Source organism: Meleagris gallopavo, chromosome Z, assembly GCF_905368555.1.
Source record: "Meleagris gallopavo chromosome Z, MGAL_WU_HG_1.1, whole genome shotgun sequence".
Lineage (NCBI taxonomy): Eukaryota > Metazoa > Chordata > Aves > Galliformes > Phasianidae > Meleagris > Meleagris gallopavo.
Window position 1 is genome coordinate 42,001,567 of NC_139435.1, and position 24,335 is coordinate 42,025,901.

The window sequence follows — 24,335 nt, forward strand, 5'->3', positions numbered from 1 at the left end:
TACGTCTTGGCAAAGGCATCTGGCAGAATGTACCATTTGTCTTTTTCATTTTACAGAAATTTCAGAAACCAGTAGGGAGTCAAAAAGATTGAGTGCTTTTACTGTTTATCATATTTTTAAATGTTTAATTTGGAAAAGTGCTGAATTCAGTAAAGTGCAGAAAAGCAAGTAAAGTGCAAGAACAAAACTGCTTAATGTAATCTTTTCAATGCAGTAAATACTATTCTGGAAACTCACAAATCTGTATGCAAAATGCAAGTTACATCTCATAGAATCATAAAATTTCTCAGGTTGGGAAAAACCTTAAAGATCATCAAATCCAACCACAACCTAACCATACTATCCTAACTCTAGCAACCCTGCTCTAAATCATGTCCCTGAGCTCCACATCCAAAAGGATTTTAAACACATCCAGGGATGGCAACTCAACCACTTCCTTAGGGAGCTATTCCAGTGCCTAACAACCCTTTCTGTAAAGAATTTTTTCCTGATATCCAACCTAAACCTATACCTCATTGCGAGTATCTTTGAGAGTAATGTCATTTTGGTGACTCCACATCTTTTAAGATAAGGTGTGAATAGTCCGTATGTAATTAGGGAAGGTTGTATTACTGAAGAACGGATTTCTTAATGTGGAAAATTTGTTATTTTTCAAATATTTAAAAGCAAAAGCTGTTGGAATATGGTTTTTAGGTGTGATATGCTTCAAAATTTACCTAAAGGATTTATCTGCTTAGGTTGCCTCTGCTTTACACCAGTAGAAGATCTTAACCAGTTTACATTCTGCTCTCCCTAGAGCCTCAGCCTTGTGGGAGTAGGGGTGTGTGTCCAAGCTACTGCTAGGGTTTTTCTCATTTTGACTTATAAATACAGGAGTCATAGAATCACAGAATTGTAGTGGTTGGAAGGGACTTCTAGAGATCGAGTCCAACTCCCCTGCCAAAGCAGGCTTCCCAGACCAGGCTGCACAAGCAGGTCTTAAATATCTTCAGAGAAGGAGACTCCACAACCTCCCTGGGCAGCCTGTTCCAGTGCTCTGTCACTCCCACTTTTGCATATTGGTGCGGAACTTTCTATGCTCCAGTTTATGGCCATTTCCCCTTATCTTGTCCCCACAGACCACTGAAAAGAGGCTGGCCATGTCTCCTGTCTCCCACACTTAAGATACTTACAGACCTAGAGGGAGAGGATCACCTTCTTGTATTGAGACAGATTAAAAACAAAACAAATAAAAACCCCAAAACTTGATTTTGTTTCTTCTCTCATTCTCTTCACTGGTGTGATTTACCATTTTAAAAAGTAGTTATAATCCTGGCAATTGTGAAAAATTTGTTCAAATGGAGATACTGTATAGCTTTATGGTTTGGTACTGGCTAACTTCAGTGCATCTCTGGAAAGACTTCTATGAGCTTGTATAATCTAAAGGATCTCTGCCTTCAGGACTGTGTCTGTGTTGCTATTCTTAATTCCATTTGCAAAGTATTGCAGGACAAGAATGTATTTAATACTTGTATAATGTAAATTGTTTCTTGCTATGTCTTCAAATTTCCTTTAAGTCTGAACATCAATATATGGCACATATATATAGTATCACAAATTACATACTAGTAATTTTTTTTTTTGCTACAGCTAACAAGTATAACATTTAAGCACTACAGCTGTATAAGCTGTCCTCACAGATACTTTCTGTTGCACTTGTCTTCACAGTCTGAACAATTGAACGAATGTGTGTTGGTTGGTAACTCAGATAAATGGCTTATTTTTGCTCAGTGCAGCACATAATTGTCTAACCAATTCCTGTGAAAGGTATTTGTGGAGTTAGTATTTATTCTGTGATGTTTTCTTCCATTTCTTGACATCCCTTTTTGTTGGATATGTGTATCCATCTGATCTTTTAATGAAAAATTCCAAATTTGTCCTCAAGTTTACAGTCTTATTGAGTTCTCTTGTTTCTTAATTGTGACATAAAGCCAGTCCAAATCTTTATAAGTATTTGATATAATACTTCTCTAGTTGACTTGTATAATGCAAGTTGATCTTACGTTAACTCTTGATGGTCTTTCTAATGCTCTGAAATTAAGTGCTGTTTTTCTTTTATCTCCCAAGTATCTTGCCCTGATCATCATGGCCACACAAAAATCTATTCATTTTTAGCATTATATAAGTTTCTTCCTCAGCCATCTTTAAAGATTTTCCTGTAGATCATGTATTTTAGACTTAGTATGTCTATGTTCTCTTCTGAATTCTTTAGAAATTCCCACATGGAAGACACTCACTTCAGAGTTTGGTCTATCACCAGCAGTGACATCTTTTCCAAACAAGTGTTCAAGCATGTCCTTCTAACATTTTGCTGGTAGGAAAGGGGCAGGTGCTGTTGACTGAAGGTTGTTTGTCTTGGTTACTTGCAGTAATCTTGCACAGGTTGGGTAGGAGAGGGTCCATATTTCTGAGCTTTTTTCTTGCCAGTGTTTCTGTGTTTGGAGAGCTGATACTTTTGCCTGAGAGTATTTTTGCTTCTTTGGAATTTCTAGTGTTTTGTTGTGGATTTTGTTTTTTTTGTTTGTTTTCATATAACTTACTCTCTCTCTCTTTATTAAGTGTCTCTTTAGGATCTTTAGGAAATGTGGTAAATGCATTACTTCTCACAGTGCAAATAGCACAGAGTTGGCCTTAAAGCTCTGCTTGAATGCACGTGTTTCTTTTTCAGATTGAAAGACTGATAACTAATACTTAAGTATTTGTTGCAGCTGTTTTTCATCTGTCTACAGTTCTCATTGAGGACTGACACAATGGAAAAAGGGAGAGAAGGACAAAATACTTCCTAGTATCCAAAAACAGTTCACTGATTCTATCTTGACATACTGACTTAGGAATGATTTAATAAAAGACATTCTTATAAGCTTTCTTTCTCTTTTTTTCTTTGTCTCTGGGTGCTTGCATGTTGTGAGTGTCAGAACACTCATAACAAATATATTCTTCCAGCATGCTTGTACAACTTCAGAGATGAAACGTGCAGTTCGTTGTCAATTTGTGCTTCTGTCTGTGATAAAGCGTAAAAGAGTGATTTATTTTTTTATTTTTATTTTTTTTTTTTACACAATCCAATAGTGATGAAACAAGGGGAAATGGATTTAAACTAAAAGAGGGAAGGTTTAGGTTAGATGTTAGGAAAAATAATTTCATTCAGAGGGCAGTGAGGCACTGGAACAGGCTGCCCAGAGAAGCTGTGGATGCTCTGTGTCTGAGTTCAGGGCTAGATTGGGTGGGGCCCTTTGAAGCCTGATCTGGTGGTGGCAGCCATGCCCATTGCAGGGAGTTTGGATCTCAGTGATCTCCAAGGTCTCTTCCAATCCAACCCATTCTAAGAAAAGAATTTCCAAATTGCACCTAAACAACTGCATTTTTATGTTAGAAGAATCTGCTCTTGGTAATCAGCATTTGGTGTAAAAAAAAAAAAAAAAAAAAAAAAGGAAATCTGGGATCCAATGAAAGGAAGGAAAGCTGTATTTCTCCTATGAAAAGTAACCTAATGAAAAGTTTTTCTGGAATAATCAGTGTTAGGAAAATACTTAACGAACATCAACTTCTGTTTCTATGTGTAATAGCTTTGGGTGGGAGAAGGATGAACCAGTTTTTGAGTATCCAGGAATCAACAGGTACAGTGTAGGTTTTCCTGTAGTTTATAGCGATTGGTTATTTTAACAGTTATGATTAAAGGAGTTGTGCTTCCTGCATCTGTCTCTGTTTAGGAGGGAATAGTTTTCTGCTGATAACTTAAATGGTACCTGCTGTGAGTGTACTGTAGTAGCAAGTGGTTCTGTTTAAAACAGTTATAGCACTTTCCTGGTGCTGGCATAAAGAATAGTCAAACGATATGTTGAGAAGGTTTTTTTGTCTTAGATATCGTCTTCTGTCTTCACAGCTCAAAAATAAGCGAAGCTGATTGATGTGCTTACATTTTCCTTTAGCATATCAGCATTATTGTGCTTTGTGACAAATTGAAACTGTACTAGGTTTAGTCTATCTGTTTTATGCAGGTGATAGACACCTGACAAAAGAAATCAAAGAAGCAGTGTGTGAATATTAGATCTCACAACTGTGGCTGTGTTTGCTAAAAGTAGATTCACTATTGAAACAGAGTTGAGAATATTCTAGACCAAAAGGCAGAGTGATTTGTTGTAGAATCTGCAGTGCTTCAACTTACAAGAAGGCTGGATAAATACCAGAACTTAGTTCAATAGTCGGGAGAAAATTCTTGCTTGTAAGACTAATTTCAAGCAGGCCATAGGTATATTTTACAAGTTAGGTTAATGTAAAAGTCATACACCAAGTTATTATGGCTTGAAAGTAAAATTGAGGACTATAGTTTGGTGAGAAACATTCCAAGTGTTCTGTTTACTATCCTTTCTTTAGAGATTAATGTTTCCTTTCATCCTGGCATGTCACAAGCTAATGGGTTTTACTTTACAACTACAAACCTTTAGAGTTGCTGAAGGAAAGCCAATGGAAGAAGTAGTTCAAGAAATGACGTTAGATGAGTGGAAAAATCTTCAGCAACAGAATCGACCGAAGCATGAATTCAACATCCGGAGGCCAGAATCCACTGTTCCTTCCAAAGCAGTGGTGATTCACAAGTCAAAATATAGCAATGATGTAAGCATTATCTGCTGAATTCTGTAAACTTTATGCTGAGGGTTAGGAAACTCTCTGTTTTCCACTAGTTTTAGTATAATCTGGACCCAAAATAGTATCTGAACTTTGTTACTGTAATCATGTATGTGCTTTAAAGTTTGCCTTACATTTATTGTCTGTTCATTTTTCTCTCAGGTCAAAATAGGGGTGTATTTTACATGCAGGCATGTAATATGTTAAGTTGTTCTGTTTTAAAATGTATACTCAGCAATATAAAACTTGTTTCCTTATTGCTGCCACACATGTAGATCTCCAGTAGTGCCACAAGAGAAATTTGTGTTATAAACACTTCTTATTCTACCTTTCAATTATATTTAGCTAAATTATCAGTATATATTTGCACAGATCTGTTAAACTGGCATCTATTTTGGCATGTTAGTCTGCATGCTAAGTGTCAATTTTCTCATCTGTGCTGGACCCCAGATTCCATTGTGCATTTGGGTTACATACTTTTTTCCAGTTTTATGGTCCTATTTCTTAGAAGAACTCTGGAGTCCTTCTTCTATAGTGATATACTTTCTCCCCACTTCTCCCATTTTTTTTCCACTGTGTCTCTCGGGCTACATTTCAGGAAAGACTTCTGTTGGTATGATTGGGAAGTGCTGAGGAGAAGCAGGAGAATTTGCTTATATTCCTGCTAGCTTAGATTTTTAGATTTTGAGGGTCGCAAAAGTATATGTATGTACTTGTAACCTAGTATGATAAAACTGTGATCCTTGATTAAGGTCTGTTTGCACGTATGCAATACACATTGTATTCTTTGTCTATTCATAACACTGAAACATGCAGATCTTTTTTTTTGTAAGTCATAATCACTGCAGGTCACTGAGCTCTCTGGGTACAGATAAATACAGAAGCTGCCTCCATCCTTTTTAGCACGGCTTTTGGTGCTCATGGATAACACTGTCCTTTCCTTTGGGATGAGGGGATGCACTGGAGACAATAACTTTCACAAGTTCTGAAAGTATGAGGAGTGCATGCTGTTCTTATTGCTTCTAAACTTTCTTGACTGGCAATACCAAGTGACCTTGTCAACATGAATGCAAAAGAGGTACAGAAACTGCATAACAAAGACAAGTCAAATCCATTTTAGAATGAGGGATTCTTTACAGTATGGGATGAGTTTAAAGGTATGTTAACTTCAACACGTTAAAATTATGGTGGGAAGCAATCATAAATACACTAGGAACTAGAAATATGGAGAGTAAAAGAGTAATCTCATAGCTACAGATAAATATATTAAATATATATATTGGCTAGTAACCAAATGCTGTGGTTTCTGTCCTTTTAACCATTAGCTGAAGGTAATTGTAGAGTAAGTAGACTAGGCCTGATTATCTGGTTCCTTAGGAAAGCCTTATAGATTATACTGCTGCAAACTTCAATATTGTGGAGCTGGTACGGCAGATCTTGCTTCAAGGACTCTCTGAGCAAACAAAACTAGCCCAGGCATCTGGGAGGATGCAGCTGTCTCACTTCTGTTCAAATGCTGTGCAAGTTGAGGCCTGTCTCCTATTCCAGATATCATCTTAATTTTTTTTTGCTGCTTATTTTGTAATACATGTGTGTATGTAAATGTGTCAGGAGGGTAGAAGGCTGTATATGGAAATTACGAGCCTTAATCATATGTTTTTTCTAGATACAAAAGGGAGAGCTTGAAGATGGTTATCCTATTTTTCGAAGGGCAGTGAATGACATAACATCTCAGCTGGATATCAATTTTGGGAGTCTTTCTCGCCCTGGCCGTGGATCAAGAGGAGCACGAGGTCGTGGCCGTGGCAGACAAGTTGAGGAGAAAGGACCCCAACCAGAAGTAATGGTAAAGTTTTCTGTAGGTTTTGTTTGCTTGGCAACATTTTTTGATGGTGGTTATCCTTTCCCTCTTCCCTCTCTATTCTCGAGGGATTTCTACAGTAACAGACTTGTTTCTGTTGCCCACCTCACGGTATGTTGGCCTGGTTATTTTCAGTTCCTACCCATACCAAGTTGCTTAAAATGTAATACTGATTCTGGCTGAGGAACTCCAACACAAATTTCCAAAGGCTGGATTACCAGCTGCTGTAATGTTAACTAGAGGAAAGGATGCAACAAACATTTCTTTCCTCATTGAATGTTTGATATAAATTAGAAAGCTATTAACATGACTGAAGACTTACTATATAGCAAGAAATTTCAGTTCTGTATAGAATCACAGAGTCCTCAGAGTTGGAATGGACCTCTGAAGGCCATGTAGCTAACTCCCTTGCAGTGAACAGGGACAACACACCTAGATCAGGTTGCCCAGGGGCTTATTCACCTTCACCTTTAGATTCTCCAGGCACAGGGCATCAACAATATCACTGGGCAACTTGTTCCAGTGCCTCACCATCCTCACCATAAAAGATTTTATTCCTTATCTCTAACCTAAATCTACCCTCCCTGAGCTTGAAGCTGTCTCCCCTCCTTCTGTCACCACAGACCCTGCTAAAGAGCCTGTCTCCTTCTTTCTTGTAGCTGCTCTTTAGATACTGAAAGGCCACTATCAGGTCACCTTGCAGCCTTCTCTTCTCCAGGCTGTAGATCCCCAGCGCTCTCAGCCTGTCCTCATAGGAGAGGTGTTTCATTCTGCGGATCAGTACTCTTAGAGTATTTTAATTACTTGAACATGAGATGAGTAAATCTAGCATACGGAGGAAGACAGAATCCATCTAAGTTGAAAAAGACCTTCAATATCATAAAGTCCAATCATCAATCTGATCTATGGAGTTCCTTCACTAGACTATTTCCTATAGTGCCATGTCCACATGTTTCCTAAATACCTCCAGAGGTGGGGACCCCACCATTTCCCTGGGCAGCCTGTTAGAATGATTGAAATGTTACACCTGGAATGAAAGTTCTGTGTGTTAAAATATTGATTTTAACTGAAGCTGAACTAAACTTCTGCACAGCTTGGCATTACATATTTTATTTGTCATAAAAATACTTTTTTTAACTTAAACACTAAAAAAGGAGTTTCAGATAGTCTTTGCAAAGTAAAGAGTTTAAAATGCTCTACTACCACAAGTAGTGGTCATAAAATCACAGAGTGAATGCGATAACATAATTAAACTGAATATATTCACTATCCTTTGTTAGAAATGGGCTTAATATCTTTGTACTTTGTTAGATTGATGAGTCATTGTCCTTAGAAAAGAGATAGAGCTGTGACTATAGAAAAGTTTCATCAAGGTTAGGTTCTTTGTGACTTAAATAGTGTGTAAGTGGCTCAGACAATAACTTAAAAGACAGTTTTCATGCTTCCATTTATTTTTTTGCCAGCACTAAGTATTAAGTTAAACTGTACATCAGTACACCTACTCTGTCAGAGGAGTTGATACTGACATTGCAGACTTTTTTTAAACTGCCAGAACTTTAGTCTCTCTGTAAACAGTGAGCATCCCAGTATGTGAATGGGACCATTTCACATGTGCAAATAAACTCTAATTATATCAGCATTTTTATTTCAGCCCAAATTTAATTACTTTCTAAAGTGTTGATCTAAAGAACTTCTGCTGTTTTTTAAGAAGAAAAAAAGAAAAATCTGCATACCTAAAAATTACACCTTTATTTTTCATAATCACTGAAGTTGCAGTTAGTTGTACTTAAAGCAGTAAAACAGTTACATTAGGGAACTTACAGAATGGTATGGAAAAGATTTGATGTGTTTGCTTCATCTGAATGAAAAAGACTCTTTGTATCACAAACTACAGACATATTCAGTAGCCTTAGAAAGGTTAAAAAAAAAAAAAAAAACAAAACACAAAAAAACCCCCCAACTTAATAATGTTTCTTCCAAAAAAAGTTGCAGATGAGATTGTTGCACTTTCTTTCCCTATCCCACCTTAATACTACAAAATACGTTCTTCTCAGTGTTACAAATATGTTCATGTTGTATCAATTATAGTAGTCATAATTTCTGAGATAAAATTAGTATTTCTGTGATAGAGATGGTTATGAAGCATTTACTTTAAATAAAACAATGGATTTTTTCAGGGTAAATACATATCTATGTGTAGCTTTCAGATGCTTTAAAATCTATTCACTTCTATAAAGCTTCCTTTCTCACTCTATAGGTGCAAATTGTTGCTCCAAATCCAGATGATCCTGAGGATTTTCCTGCTTTAACTTAAAAGAAATATCATGAATGGTGTTATCAACGTAGCTTTGGTGCAGCTCTAAAGAAACCAGTTCTGTACTGGTGCGGGGGGGGAAAGAGTCCAAGTCTACTGGAAAAGCTGTTCTGGTTGATGGCTTTTTTTTTTTTTTTTTCTTGTGTATGAAATGTTTGAACCCATTAATGGAAGTGAGTTCTAGAGATAACGGAGGTCTGGAGTTCTGTTATAGGGCCTAGTGCCTACCTCCATTTGTGAAAGCTGTATGAAGGCTTGCAGAACTCAACTATAAGGCTTTGAATGAAGATCAAGAGTACAGTGCTTAAAAATGTATATGTAGAGAACTATGTCAAGTTCTTCTTGGTTCACCAGGTTGGTGAAACTGTATGGTTTGCCATCAGGAGTCTGTTTCACTTTGAGGTATGAAAGCTACTTTCTGTTTCTTTGGTTGAAGTGTATTTTGCACATTTACAAGTTGCAGTTCTTGAGAGTTTGGCAAATAAAACACAGTGCTTACTGGTTTGAGTTTGAGGTATTATTTTCATGAGTCAGAGACTGAAGCCTCTGCTATTTGGCAACAAAGAGCTGATCTTACTTGCCTGAAAAATATCCCTAAACAGAAATGATTTTAAGACAGCAGCATAGCTGCTTTTAACAGGTGACTTTAACAAGTGTTTGTTAGTAAGAAAATACTATTTGCAACTACTTTTCAAGATGCTGTCAGTGAAATAAAATAATTTTGAAGTAAAGACTGAACTAAGTCGTTAAAGAAGAAATTTGTTTACTGCAAGAGAAACTACAAACTAAAATAGTAAATATCTCAAGTTGGAAGGAGTCCACAGTGATCATTGGGTTCAGCTCCTGCCTCTACTGAGGACCACTTAGAATTGTGTCTGTGTCTGAGAGCAGTGTCCGAGCACCTTTTGAAATCCATCAGTTGGGGAACCTGTTCCAGTGCCCGATCACCCTCTCGTGAAGAACCTTTTCCTAATACCCACTCTAATCCTTCCCTGACACAGCTATGTTTCTTGCCTTAACAAATACATAAATGTACTGTTAGTTTTATTATTACATTGTTTTTTCATGGGCCAGTAAACCCAAAAGTAATACACAGCTACAGTCTTCCCAGAAGAGTAATTAGAACCCTCAGTGTCCCGTTTTTGTCCAACTTCTGCCAGGAGAGCAATCTTAAAACATTTCCTTCTGTTCAGATGCATTCAGTTCAGTATTAATCCAGTCAAATGTCTTTTATCTTTGGTTAGAAAGCTTCTCAAAGGATGCCTACTTGAGTCAATTCTTCTCTAACTTAAGTAATATGGAGATACCTGCAGCTGCTGCTGCAGTTTTTGTGGCATTGAGGATGAGATGGCCTTGTCCTTTCCTTGCAATCTTCCTGTTTCTGAACCTGAGCCAAATAACCTGAACTGCAGCTTGAAACGTACTCCTTAACTCTGGCTATTCTTCCAGTATGTTTTTGAGTGCTTCTGCCAAAAATGGCTATTTGATGCTTGTGAAACATAAATTATTCTTGATGAGAGACTTCGTGTTTCTCATTATACCTTTTCTGCTCTTGTATCCTGACACAGATGGCTTCTCTTTCCCTGTTGTTAAAAATCTTTGACAGTCATTCCCTATTGGACTGGAACATTGTATTGCAGTACTCCATGCCATGTTGAACTGCAACATAAGAACACTTGGATGTTGCTACTCCAATAACTATTAAACTTAGAATTTCATTCAAGATTTCATTCAAATTTCTAGATTTCATACAAATATGAAGATGGTATTCCACTGTGATCCACACGCACAATCCTCCTTTTAATATTAATTTTTTTGTAATTGTGAAACTTCCTTTTGGAGGGCTCTGACTGCATCTGTGTTTTTGCTTGCAATTGTTTCAATCATTACGGAGATATTTACTATTGTTTTTTTCCAGTTTACTGACTCCTAGCCCCAGGACAAACCATCTGGCAAAACAGTGAAATGTAGTGCTGCTTTTATTGGGGAACTATATCTTTTGCATCTTTTCAGGAAGGCTGTATTTTGTTTCTCACTTTGCAGATTAATAGTTATTTTAGGGACTATAGTTGCTGGGGTGCAAATTTGGCAGTAGTATTTTTCTATGTCTACATATCCAATACTAGCCTTTTTCTTTGGGGATCATCCAACTGCTGTACTTCCTTCCTATAGCTAAGACACGCCTTGAATAATTTCCTACAAAAAATGTATAGTTTAAGCAACCTAGTTAATTTTGAATGTTTGGGAGTTGCACCTTTTGTATGCATGTGTAATATTTCTCATTTAATACTGGGATACTTATTTCCCACTTGAGGATTTCTGGTTTTTCATCTGTGTTAAATGTTTTTTTTTACCAGGAAGTGTATCCAAAAGACATGAGAAGGAATAGGGGTGCTAGTTAAAGGCACTGCTTTCTCTGAGTGTTCTGGAAAGTGAGGACAAACCACACAACTGCTCTTATTGGCTCTTTTAGCTATCCATTAAGCCAATGTGATGTGTTTATTTTCTTCCCAAGAAGAAAACCAAAACACTAGCAGTCTCATATCAATAATTGACATTGTGAAATTTAACAAAATCACAACTTCCTCCCCTTACCCAATTGACCATTGTTTCCAAACAAATCTGAATTTCTGCAAAGCAAATTTGAAGTTATTAGAGTTAACGCTACCTAACATGAAATAAAAACAATCCTTGAGGTCAGACTCAGTATAGGCACTTTCTGAACTCCAGATGCAGTTCATCAGTCTAAATTTCTTCTAGAGATCTATGTTAAGTTCTCTGATGGGAGTCAAGGTCTGTGCTAGTGCATGCAGGTGAGATACCTGTGTAGAGAAGACAATATCATGAAAGGGACAACAAGTACTCCCTTATTAACATATTACTTTTGTACTGCACATGTTTACTTTTGTGCTGCATCTTGTTAGTGTGGTAGGGTTTCCAGTACAAGATCTCGAAAGAACTTACACCTTGTTATTATAAACCTCATATGCAATCTCTATCAACTGCAGAACTGACAGCCCCCTCAGTCTTCTGCAGTTTCCTCCTTGTATCTCATGCTGATTGGCCAATAAACAGTATATTAAACTTTCTCTGATTTGCCTCATCATCCAGATTTAAATACATACATTTTGTAACCACTTCACACAGCCTTTCTTGAAATGCAGAACGATTTTTTTCTGGACCCTGTCAACCTAGTAAGTTTTGTTCTGTTCTTTGGCACATCATATAAAACTAATTGATAGTGTTTCAGCATCACCCTTCCTCCCCTGTATTTGGATTCCACTCTGGATCTTCCTTAATGGACAAATAATCCTTTGAGTCTTCCCATCTTCTGCCTTCCTCCTCTTTGCCTCTGCAGTCATTCCCTTTTCTTCTGTGGTCAAAAGTGCACTTAATATAACCCTTGCATGTCCCCCTAATTTGGGTAAGTATCAGCATTATCACTTCTGATAACCGATACATCCTGTTGGAACTCCCTCCATGTGATCCCGCAGGCTGGGATTTAGTTTGTTCAGCAAGTAGGGTGTTGTGAAGGGTACACGCACAATGATGGGTGTTCCCTCGGGACCTGCAGCTTTCCTCAGGGGAGCCTGAATAGTAGGCCATGTCACCTTCTTCAGCTGGACACTGCTCTGACATTCTCATTCTGAGACAATCCCGGATTGCTGTAAGGAGGAGGGGCTGTTCATGCTACTAACATCTGCACATCCTCAGCATAATCCCATTTTTCCCCTTAATGCACCCACTGCAACATCCCTTCCCATCTTTTGCAAGCATCATAATTCCTGCAACAGGCATCACACCTCTTTGACTTGCATTGCTTCTGCATCACAATATAGGACCATAAAGACATCTACAAAACAGCAGTAATTGCAATATCATAATTCAATGATCCATTTTCTTGAAAAAAATCACTATCATTCAATTTTTACTGCTGCCATCGTTAATTACAACATTTTTTCATTTTGCCTTTAGTCATAGAGTCCCCTTCAAGCTTACTCCAGTTCTTATGCAGAGCAAGGAGCGATAGCCAAGATTTATCTCAATCCCATATTTCCTGAAAAGAATTTTTTTACTCACTTTTTCCTGTGCAATGCAGTTGATCCGTTTGAATTCTGGAAAGAATTGTGTTGCAGATCTCACACTACTCCTTAATTCATGTTAAAAAAAGGCACTCTAGTGTTAGAATTACTGTAGTGGCCTTGGAAAAACTACAGCATCTCAGCTTTGCATTCTAGATATGCAAATATATTGAGCTTGCATGGTAAGATTTTGTTAGCAGGGGGGACGGAAGAGCAGGGGACAACAGTGCCTGTGTGAGAGCAGAGCTCCAAAGGGTTCCATTGCTGCAAGAGCTGAGCCTTGCAGGAATAGCAGATCTAAGAGGAAAAACTGCAGCTGGGAGAAAGGAGTGAGAGATGTATAAGAAGCATCCCTACAAGCACCGCAGTCAGTGCGCAGAGGGAGGGCAGGAAGAGCTCCAGGTGCAGAGCAGCAGCTCCCTGCAGCGCAGAAGGGCCCACGGAGGAGCAGACTGTCCTCCTGCAGCTCGTGGGTATCACACGGAGCAGATCTGCACACACAACGATGGGGGACCCCACAAGGCAACAGTGGATGAGGCTTGATGGAAGTACATCCTACTGACACTCCCCTGAGAGCAGCCCTGAGCGGAGCTACAGCCCTGAAGAGTGGCTCACTATAGGGCAGGAGGGCTGGGGGAGCTGCTGCCCGTGCAGCAGGGCCTGAAGGGTGGGCCCCGTGTACGGAGCCATGTTTGAGCTGTGCTAGGAGGGCTGCAGCCTGAGGGAAACCCATGAAGGATCAATTTAGGAAGGTGGGCATTCCGTGGGGGATACCCAATGTGGAGTATGGGCAGAAATGTGGCAAAGGCAAAGTGTTACAAACTGATTGCCATCCCCACTCCCATTCCCCTAAGCCACTTTTGGGAGAGATGGAAGAGGGTGGGAGGGTAAATGCTTTTAGTCTATGTTTAGTTTATCATTACTACATTCTGTTAGCAATAGGGAGTAATTTATATGAATACCCCTATGTCATGTCTGTTTTGCCCATGACAGTAATTGGTGAGTGATTTCACTGCCCTTATTTCAACCCGAGTCCTTTTCCATCACACTTTCACCCCCTCTGCCTTTGAGAAGGAGGAACGAGAGCAGTGCTGTGGAGCTGAGCTATCCATCAGTGTGGTGCCCTGTGTGGACTTAAGGTTGATGATTTGGAAAAGTATCAGGCAAAACATGGTCTGAAAATTGTGATAATTGTGAAGAATTTTGGTTGTTGTAATGTGAAGGGATGGGGGAGTGGAGTATAAACTGTCTGCAGGCTGCAAGCACACGCTGCTGGCTCACGTCCCGCTTTTGTCTGTCAGGATCCCTGAGTTCTTTTCTGCAGGGCTGCTCTCAATGGGTTCTTCTCCCAGTATGCACTCATATCTGAGATTGCTGCAACCTGTGTACAACATCTTGCACTTGGCCTTGTTGAGCCTCATTAGGTTTACATGCGCTCACTTCTCAAGCTTATCCAGGTCCTTTCAGATGGCATCCCTCCCTTCTGTCAACCTCAACACTCAGCTTGGTGTCATCAGCAAACTAACGGAGGGTGCACTCAGTTGTACTGTCTTTGATGTTGATAAAGATGCTGAAGAGCATCAGACCCAAGACAGATCCCTGGGGGACACCACTCATAGCCAGTCTGTATCTAGACATAGACATAATCAATTGGATTCTTACGACATGCTTAAGCCATTCCTTTTTCATTTTGCATAGCTGTCATATGTGTATATATAGAACACATTCATACAAGGAGTAATGTACTCACACGCATAAATGCAGTGTTGATAATAATGTAATGTTGACATTATTACTGGACCAACCACTGAACGTGCTCCAAGGTTATCTGCAGAAAGTGTACATTCATAAATATTGCTGAGTGAACAGGCAGAGAATTAGAGGTCTTCTCTTTCAGTAACCTGCTGGGCAAGCATGGAACAATTTGTGGGGTGGGATCTTCAGTATTTTGACTCAAATAAGTAACAACTGTCACACTTCAACTCTGCTACTCAGAATTAATGTGAAGTACATAAAACTTTCAGGTGTTACTTGTCCACAGACACCTTTTTGAGGATGTGATGCAACGAGTGTTTCAGATGGCTGAATGTACAGAGCAGTTTTAGGTACTGCATCACATTTAATGGCAGCATTGTGATTGACACCAGCTTAATGACTTAAATAAGGTTTTTGCTTTCCTGAGTAGCCAGTGTCAAAAAAATGTTCTGTGTTCAGCTGTCTGTTTTATCTGTAGCTGACTGTGAGCTGCTGTCAGCTCTAAACAAAGGTTTCTCTGTCTAGATTGGTACACTAGTACCTGACTAAGAGATAATAAGTTTTGCATAACACAGTAAAATGTCCAGACGGCTTTTCTGTAGGGTAAAGGAAGCAGACACAAGGTCTTGGATTACTCTCTTCTGACAAGAAAAAGTAGACACCCTACTCATATAATCCAGGAATTCTGAGCTTGGTGGTGGGAAGTTGCTTGGTTGTATTTTTTGTTTTTTTTTTTTATAGATCAAATCCTGTTTTCTGATGTTTTTCCTGACTCTTAACAAAGGTTGTGTGCCTTGAGAAGGAGGAAAGGTAACTTTCTGGTGGGCATTTTCTATGAAGCTTTCAGTGAAATGAGGGAGTTCTTTAAGTATGGGAGCAACATTAAACATTTTATTTCAGAAACAAAGTAGAGAGGCAGAAGTGGACAAAAAAGCACCTACAAGAATGACAGCAGAAGTATTGCATGTTGTAAAGACACAGTCCTAGAATCATGATGTTTTGGGAAGAACAAGGAATTGTGTTGACAGAAATCAAATGTGGGAGGAAAGCCAGGTGGGCCTAGTAGGAAACTTGAAGAAGGGGCAGTGAGGAAGCTGAGCCCTTCCACTGTGAAGAACACCTTGAAAACAACCATCGTCTTTAACAGCAATCTTCCCACTATTAGCAGCAGTCATTTTGGGTTTTCCTGCATTAACAGTATCTGCTGACATAAAAGGAGACTTTTATGTCTGCTCCCTCTGTCCTGTTGGCATAAGAATGAGCTTTTTATTGTGTTGACGGCATAACTGGTGTGCAGCAGATGAGGGAGTTGGAGGAGCTGGGAGTCAGCGATGGCTTTGAGATAGAAGTGGTGTGTGCCTGCTGGCATGCAGCCACTGCACGCACCTGCAGCTGGGTGACAACAGCAAATCAGTCTTCGCCAGATTTGTAGCAGCCTTGTGTATTGGGAAGGAATTTGAAGAGGGAAAACAGTTATTTAAGAGATGGAATTTCTGGATTTCCTTCGCCCCATCCCTCATGCAAAAATAAATAGAAAAACAAAGACCAAGCACCTTCCTCTTAGCTATTTAGTTTTAAAACTAGCAGTGTTTCTGTTTTCAGTAAGCCTTGAATATTTCTGAAGACAGAACACCACTTTTGCTGCAGTGTTATCTGCTCCTACATGGGCTGTGTAGAACCTGTAAAGGAGGCTGAAGAGTGCCAAATCAAAGTAAGCTTCAGAAATACTGTACACAGATTATTCTTGCAGTGTACAACGTTGCCAAAATGTTAGCCTGGGTCACTGTTCAGCTGTTCTCTGTATTGTGCTTTGGTCCTTTGCCTTTCCCTGTCCAGTGCCTGTGCTGTGCTTGCATGTCTACATAGGGATTAGTGGTGTTCTGCTGTGGTGATCACATGCAAATGCAGATGTATCCCAGGCGGAGCCATTTGTTCACTTTTCAGCTGGCAACTAGCAAAGGAAGAAGTGGTTTAAAAATTTACACAAGCATAGAAAGGGTCGCCTTACAATTGATGAACACAAAGATTTTCCAAGCAAATATGAACATCCCTTTCTGGAGCAAGTGAGAGTTTACTCATATGTCAAATAGGTTCTGCCCAAGGTGCACATGCTTTGCTTTTTCTTAAATAAGAAATAAATATTGGAATAAATATGTACCTCTCTTCCTTCTCCTTCTTTCTCCTTCTCCTTCTCCTTCTCCTTCTCCTTCTCCTTCTCCTTCTCCTTCTCCTTCTCTTCCCTTCACTTTTCATGGACTAAAATAAACCCTCATAACTTAGGTAAAAATAAATGATTGTAAACATTTCTGTTTTGAGAAATCTTCACTTTCAGGTGGTAAATGGTATTTCAAATTCTACTGATTTCCAAAAAAGTGAGTGCTACACTATCATACATAAAGAAGACAAATTAACTTAGAAGCCAGTTGTTCTAGTTTAACCATGTTGTTTTTTACTGGTTAAGAGTGTCCCAACCATTTGAGTACAATTACTGTTATATTCTGAAGTCATTCCCTCTGGCAGAGCCAGAAATTGTTTTTAAAATGCAATATTTTGAGATTTGTGCTTTTTAATTAAAAAACTTACCTTTTTAGGCAAGTGAGATTTTTTCATTATTTCTGAGAGCACAAAGTGGTCAGACCTGTACAAATACAGTCTTGTTCTGAGTTCTGAATGTTGGAAACAAAAGTGAACACACAAACTTCTGATTATTATTTTTAATTTTATGTAATTCATGTTTACAATTCTCACTATTCAATATTTTGTATAAAACCAAATACAATATGCACTATTTTCAAATGAGACACAAATGCATATTGAGCTATTTGATATTACAAGATAATATGAAGCTTTATCTTAAAAATACCTCCAGCAAAATAAACTCCCTTTCTGTCAATCCAAGTTAAAAAAATATGATTAGAAATATACAATTTAAAAATAATCAAGATGAATAGTACTCATTAGTCGAAGACTTCTAGATCTTGATAGTCTGTACACGAGTTTACACAAGACACAGTCTGCAAACTACTAATATAAAAACTGCAGTGCAACAAATCGGTGAACGTAACTTCTTCTTCCCCACATTTTAATGCATGAGTCTCTACAAATATTGTTTGTTTGTTTGTTTTTTTAAAGCAGCACTTCTTCTATTGTCCTGGGGCAAAAGGACATCGTCTGATTTAGCTTCAATTACTATACTGATGCTGTAATGGAAGCTAGCAATTTGACCTAAGATAGATAGCTATTGCATATGTTGCAGAGATCACAGAAGAATCCATCTTGCATGATGAAAGAGTAGAAAGAATTTTTAAGTTTAACCAAAACTGCTAGTTGGTAATAGCAGAAATAAGTTCCTTCAGCCGCTCTGTTGCACTGCTGTCATACATGTTCTCCTTTTTGGCACACAATACTGCACATTTCAAAACAGACTTGGAAACCACAGACTCCCCCACCCATGGCTACTACTCTTCATATATGTACTTAAGACAGCTTTGGTATGGCATAATAAACATAGAAGACAAAATACTAAAAACTTGGACAGACAAAGCAATATAATTAGATTAGACACAATGAGCTAACAGGTTAATTCACCATGTAAGATTGCTTGGAGAATTTCCATGTTAATGTCTGATGCTCTGACACTTCGGTGTTTCTCAGCATGATACTCATTGTTGGATGGGGTTGCCTCAAACATATTCACGCCTAACAGTTTTGGTTTAACTTGAGTTGCCACACAGTGTGCAATTTATGCAAATTTGCTTCTGATTAACTTCTAAGTACTAACTGCTTTGCAGATTACTTTAAAAAAATTCCAACTCAGAATTTTGAAGGGCTGTGGAATATGCTGATAAATTTTAGATTAAGAAGTTGAGCTAAGAGAATGGTAAGGCCAAAAACATTATCAATAAATCTTACTTGTTTTTAACTCTCATCCTTACATCTCATTAGTTTTATCCTTTCCCTCCTGCCTTTTAAGATTTGCAAGTAAGTTCACTCATTTTCATCTTGAAAATTTTCTTCAAAAATAAAGAGATTAATATTTGCGCAACACACCCACCATCTGTTGCCATTTTGGTGAAGGAGGTTAAAAAAAAAAAAGGAAATAAAATTTTTATCACTATTAGGGTGAATTCTGTCCGATTTTTTGGGTGATTTTCACCTAGAAGAGAGTGGAAGAGATTGTGAAGATTAAGTGGAAAACAAAAACAAAAAAAAACAGGATATATGCCTCAGTGCTCCTTATCTTGCACCATACAACCTATTTTGTGCTCATATTTGCAAATCTGGTGTATACATACATACATATATATATAAATATACACTCAAAGGTGTTGTCACCATACATTTTACATTCTGACTCCAACTCACAATGCTCTTTTCTGGGCAAAAAAACATATTCAAACCCATGTGTGGTTATTCATAGTGGCACTGAGAAACCACTGGTGTAACAGAACATTTCCTTTCATTTGAAAAGAATCCTTTCTTCATAGAGAGAAAATCCTCCCCTTTGCAAATATAATCTGGATCTTTTAAAAACTTAAGTTATGCTGTTGCTAAAATTCCCAGCCAAAAATGACTTGGAGGTGCTTGTGGGTGACAAGCTGAACACGAGCCAGCACTGTGCCCTTGAAGCCCAGAAGGCCAACCATACCGAACTGCATTGAAAGAGGCATGGCTGGCAGGGTGAAGGAGGTGATCCAGCCACTGTACTCTGCTGGAGAGACCTCACCTCATCCAGATGCAAAGTCCTCAGTATAGAAAAGACACAGACTTGTTGGAGCGCGTCCAGAGGAGGGCCATAAAAATGATCCAATGGTCTGCACACCTTCCTTTCAGTGGAAGCTACAAGAAAGAAGGGGACTGACTTTTTAGCAGGCTCTGTCATGACAGGACAAGAGGAAATGGTTTCAAACTTAAAGAGGGTAGATTTAGGTTGGATATAAGGAAAAAGTCTTTTACAGTAAGGGTGGTGAGACACTGAACAGGTTGCCACGAAATGTGGTGCATGCCCCATCTCTGGAGATGCTCAAAGCCAGGCTGGACCAGGTTCTGAGCAACCAGGTTTAGCTGTGCATGTCCTTGTTCACTGCTGGGGAGTTGGACTACATTACCCTTAAAGGTCCTTTCCACCTCTAAGGATTCTATGATTCCACGTCTCTTTTTCTACTCCTCTCTTCTGTAAAAGTTACAAAATGAAGAGAGAACTGTATTCCATCTAAGTCTATGTGGCAGCAGTTCTCATTTGAGGGAAATGCAGCTATAAACTTCCAGAAAGCAAGGATGCCCCACTTCAAAGCAAGCTTTTGAGACATATTTCGTAGTGTGAATGCAGAAGGGAAAAAACACTGTGAGTGTTTGAAAATCTTGTAGTGGATGAAAATTTCAATCTCAGATTTCTCAAAAAATTTCATTGCTTTTAACTGATAAGTAAGCAGTAGTTTTTTAATCATTTTAATTAGATGTTCCCAACTGTATCTGCTCCTGAGTTCCATTATCAATTTCAGTTGTACAGGAAGTGTATATTTACTTTTTTTTTTTTTTTTTTTTAACGTGCTGCACTCATTAAGTACTTTCAAGCAAAAAAAAACCCCAATAGCATTCATAACTTATTAAATCTACCAATAAACCCTGGCAAAAAAGTCTTATCTTTCAGATATGGTTATTTAAAGATTCATCTAAAAGATGTGAAGATATGAAAAGAAAGAGTAATGACATTTCACTGCTTTAAATGTTTTCCCTCCTTCTTACAATCATACTGGATTTAAAGCAATTACAAACAGGTAAAAGAGTCAGTGGTTGGGAACAACTGAAAATCTATCTCTATTAAAAACAAGAAAATTGCTTTCAGTTGGCTTTTTTTTTTTTTTTTTCCCCAAAATTAAAATAAAAAAAAATCACAGTCTTTGAAAATAAAGCACTCTTTGGTGGACAATAGTTACTTTGTGTTCTCAACACCAGGACTTCATAAAAAAAAAGTCATATAAAATAAGAAAGAATAGCCAGTTAACACAAGAGAGTACCAATCCTTGTGTAAAAAGCCTCTGTGGTAGAGTTTCAGCCTCAAGTGGAGACCTGAGCCCCGTCTGAATGAACAACACAGATTTACATGTTAAAAACTCCCACCATTTTCTCACTTCTGGTGGTCAGCAGCTGTGATTGCCATCACATTTTATGCACATGCATCATATATGGTAGGGAGCCCTCTTTAAAATAGAGAGCTCAAGTATTTACACCTGAGTCTGAATTTACACAATTTTGTTGGGTTTGCTTGAGGAAGCATTAATAATTAAGAAATTGTATACCAAGCATGTTGCCAGTTTTATTTTACAAGTATGAGTAAGTTTCTTCTGTTTAAAGGGAGCCAAAGATATCTTCCTAGAACTGCAATCAAATGTCTTCAAGTTGTATCCCCTTCATGCCTGGATATCCCCTTTCAACACTGCTTGCTGATTTGAAATTTTAACGCAATACTGTTCTAGTTCTTGTGATGGACTGGCTGCTGAAATAAAACATATTTGAGGAAAAAAAATGTAAATGCGTGCTCAAAAAATTATTTGAAGCTAACATTGTTGGCAAGATAAAACAAACTATATTTCAGAAAATAAACATTGTAAAAGTCATGGTATTTAAAAACACAGCAATATCAGTTGTAAAGAAAGCACAGATCAGTGTGTTCGCAGAGAATATGAAAAAAGGCTCAGTTTCATACAAAAAAGCAACAGAAGATAAAAAGTACCATAATTTCATTAAGTACAATTGCTGTAAAGTGTTCATTTTCTTTCTCTCCCTCTGAAGTATCAGACTGCAGGAAAAGTAGAAAGAACAGCAGAGAAACATTAATATTTTTCAAGCCAGACTTAGATTACATAGATAAGCTCTGAAATGCTGCAGGCAGTTTTCAGTGTATGAGCAAGGGTGCAGATGGCTCCTTTTACAATTTTCAATAAAGTAAAAGCACGTGAGATTGTAAAAGCATAATCCTCTCTTGTTAAAAGAAGTAAAATAATCTATGCCACAGTTTTCATACATTTTCTCCTGTCCTCTCAATTTTATTTTTTTCTGTAATAACTTGACCTCTATATTCTCTTTAGCAGCTCAATCTACCAAAATTCTTTGATCGTTCAAGATTCCAGTTCTAACCAATTACTTGTTATGTACATAATTCTAAATCTGTAAGATGATAAAACAGACAAAACTGCTTCATTTGGGCCTTACTATGTTTCATTTGGTCTGGGAATTTCTGAAGTATCAATATGTTGGCCAGAATGCACAGGATTCTTATCCTGCAGAGAACACAGGTTTGCTATGCATTTCTGCTAGTCCAGCTACCTGTCCAAGAAGAATGCTATTCCAGTCCTTCACGTACTGTGGGATCAAGTCTAGACAATGATTATTTACGTTAAGAGTTAAGATTTTGAGAATCCTCTTCCACCTCACCTTTCAGCTGGTATAGCACACTGTTCTACTAAAAGTGATTTAATAGCAAGAAAGTGAGAAAGAAAAAAGGAGAGGAAAATGACCCGTCTGTCCTAAAGATGATCTGGTATATGCATCCTGTTAAGATACAAACACAAACAGGCTTCATTCCCAGTAACTTGAAAATTAACATGGGATACATCCTCAGTGAAGAAAAAAAGATTAGAACAAGGACACCCACAGAAAAAAAACTGTGGAGAATGCCTTAGTCATGCAATGTCTTGCAGTTACAAAACGGTGTTATTTCAGTCACAAGAGATAATGTGTTATGCCCACCAGTACTGGTCTTTTGTAGATGGCAGCTGACATCTCGAGACATTCCACAATGGAAATACAATAATGAACATTATGAGCAATATACTGAAATTCGCTAAGACCACTATGCAAAACCAGAATAACATATTCTAACTGCAAATAGCTATTTTGGCTGAAGTACCATTCTAGGGACATTTTATATGATAGCATCCAACAGTTTGAAGGATGAAATGGTAAACTCAGATTTGCTGATTTATGCTGCATTATGATGGGTCAAAAAAGTGATTAATCTGGAGTAAAAACTGACTGAAATGGCCTGGAGCATCAACAAAAAAGGTTTGTATAAAAATTGTGCAAGATGTTTCCACTGTAATACAACAGACTGGCAAGTCAAGAAAAGAATAAACGTCCACATTAATATCAGACGTTCAGAGAAAGCAACAGAACCTTGACAAAGATGGATGTTGGGTAGAATACAATCTCAATTTTTTAACAGTAATTATTTCCCTCTACATTGCATTCAATTTATCTGGAAAAGGTCAAATTATTTACATACTGTGAGGTAATACAAACTTCACGGACTTCAGCTAGGTTGTGGCAATACTTATCAGTACAAGCTGCGGTATTTAAGGATAGAACACAGTCCTGCTGAAAAGGACTTGGTGATACTGGTGGATGGTAAGCTGGACACAAGCCAGCAATGTGCTCCTGCAGCCCAGAAAGCCAAAAATATCCTGGGCTGCATCAAAAGAAACGTGGCCAGCATGTTGAGGGGAGTGATCCTGCCCCTCTACTTTGTGCTTGTGAGGCCTCACTTGGAGTATTGTGTCCAGATGTGCAGTCCTCAGCACAGAACAGACATGGCCTCATTGCAGAGCATACAGAGGAAGGCCCACAAAAACTATCTAAGGGATGGAACACCTTCCCTACGAGGACAAGTGGAAAGAGCTGGGGCTGTTTGACATGGAGCAGGTGCAGAGGAGGGCCACAGAGATGATCGGAAGGCTGGAGCAACTCCCCTATGTAGACGGGCTGGGAAAGTTAGGGTTCTTCAGCCTGGAGAAGATGAGTCTCCGAGGAGACCTTATTGCAGCCTTCCAGTATCTGAAGGGGGCCTACAGGAAAGCTGGGGAGGGACTTTTTGTAAAGGCAGGTAGCAAGAGGAAAAGGGGAAATGGCTTTAAACTGGAAAAGGGTAGACTTAGACTAGATACAAGGAAGAAATTCTTTACTGTGAGGGTGGTGAGACACTGGAACAGGTTGCCCATAGAGGTTGTGGGTGCACCCTCCCTTGAAGCATTCAAGACAAGGCAGAACAGGACTTTGAAAAACCTGGTCTAGAGGGAGATATACCTGCCTATAGCAGTTGGGGTTGGAACTCAATGATCTTAAAGGTCTCTTCCAACCCAAATCACTTTATAATTCTATTACTCTGTGATTCAACCCGGAGAAGAAAAGGTTTCAAGGGGGCTTGACAGCAGCTTTATAATATCTAAAGTGAAACTAGAAGAAAGAAGGGACTTTTTAGCTGTGCCTACTCTGACAGGACAAGGGGAAATGGCTGTAAAGTAAAGGAGAGAAAATTTAAATTGGATATAAGGAATAAGTTTTTGACAATAAGGGTGGTGAGGCACTGGAACAGGTTGCCCAGAGAGGTTTTGCATGCTCCATCCTTGGAGATATTCAAGGCCAGGCTGGAACAGGCTCTGAGCAACAGACTCTGAATGGCCTAGCTGCAGATGTCCCTGAAAAAGCATGAAAAAAGAAAGCAAGGCTTAAAAAATTGAGTAAGGTTTTGCCAAACACTCTAATAAAAGGGCACCTACAGGATTAATAACAAGGTACTAAGTGGAAATCTGGGATATGTACAGTCTTACTGAAATAGTCTTTAGAGGGATGAGTACCCAATTAATTCTCTAAGATAAAAAGA

At 38.5% G+C, this 24,335-nt stretch overlaps 2 protein-coding genes across 25 annotated transcripts in view; one reads left to right on the plus strand and one right to left on the minus strand.

Annotated features, from left to right (window-relative positions):
• HABP4 (hyaluronan binding protein 4) overlaps positions 1-24,335 on the plus strand; it is a 58,243-nt gene that overhangs the window by 12,774 nt on the left and 21,134 nt on the right. For 10 of the 14 annotated variants that reach the window (XR_014880582.1, XR_014880584.1, XR_014880586.1 and 7 more), the window contains exons 5-6: positions 4,485-4,653; positions 6,332-6,511. Coding sequence is in view for 4 of the 14 variants with exons in the window: in XM_085213847.1 (XP_085069973.1) it covers positions 4,485-4,653; positions 6,332-6,511; positions 21,032-21,124 (442 nt within the window). In the remaining 10 variants the exon portion in view is untranslated. Of the gene's footprint in view, positions 1-4,484; positions 4,654-6,331; positions 6,512-8,783; positions 9,348-21,031; positions 21,210-24,335 lie in introns of those variants that run through there. The other 4 variants (XM_085213847.1, XM_085213848.1, XM_085213849.1 and 1 more) reach the window with 2 other exon arrangements.
• The window catches only part of CDC14B (cell division cycle 14B), a 53,268-nt gene continuing 44,470 nt past the window's right edge, over positions 15,538-24,335 (minus strand). For 4 of the 11 annotated variants that reach the window (XM_085213836.1, XM_085213842.1, XM_085213840.1 and 1 more), the window contains one exon: positions 17,377-21,173. In XM_085213836.1, coding sequence (XP_085069962.1) covers positions 21,134-21,173 — 40 coding nt within the window. In that variant the 3' untranslated portion in view covers positions 17,377-21,133. Of the gene's footprint in view, positions 17,344-17,376; positions 24,151-24,335 lie in introns of those variants that run through there. The other 7 variants (XM_085213837.1, XM_085213841.1, XR_014880581.1 and 4 more) reach the window with 6 other exon arrangements.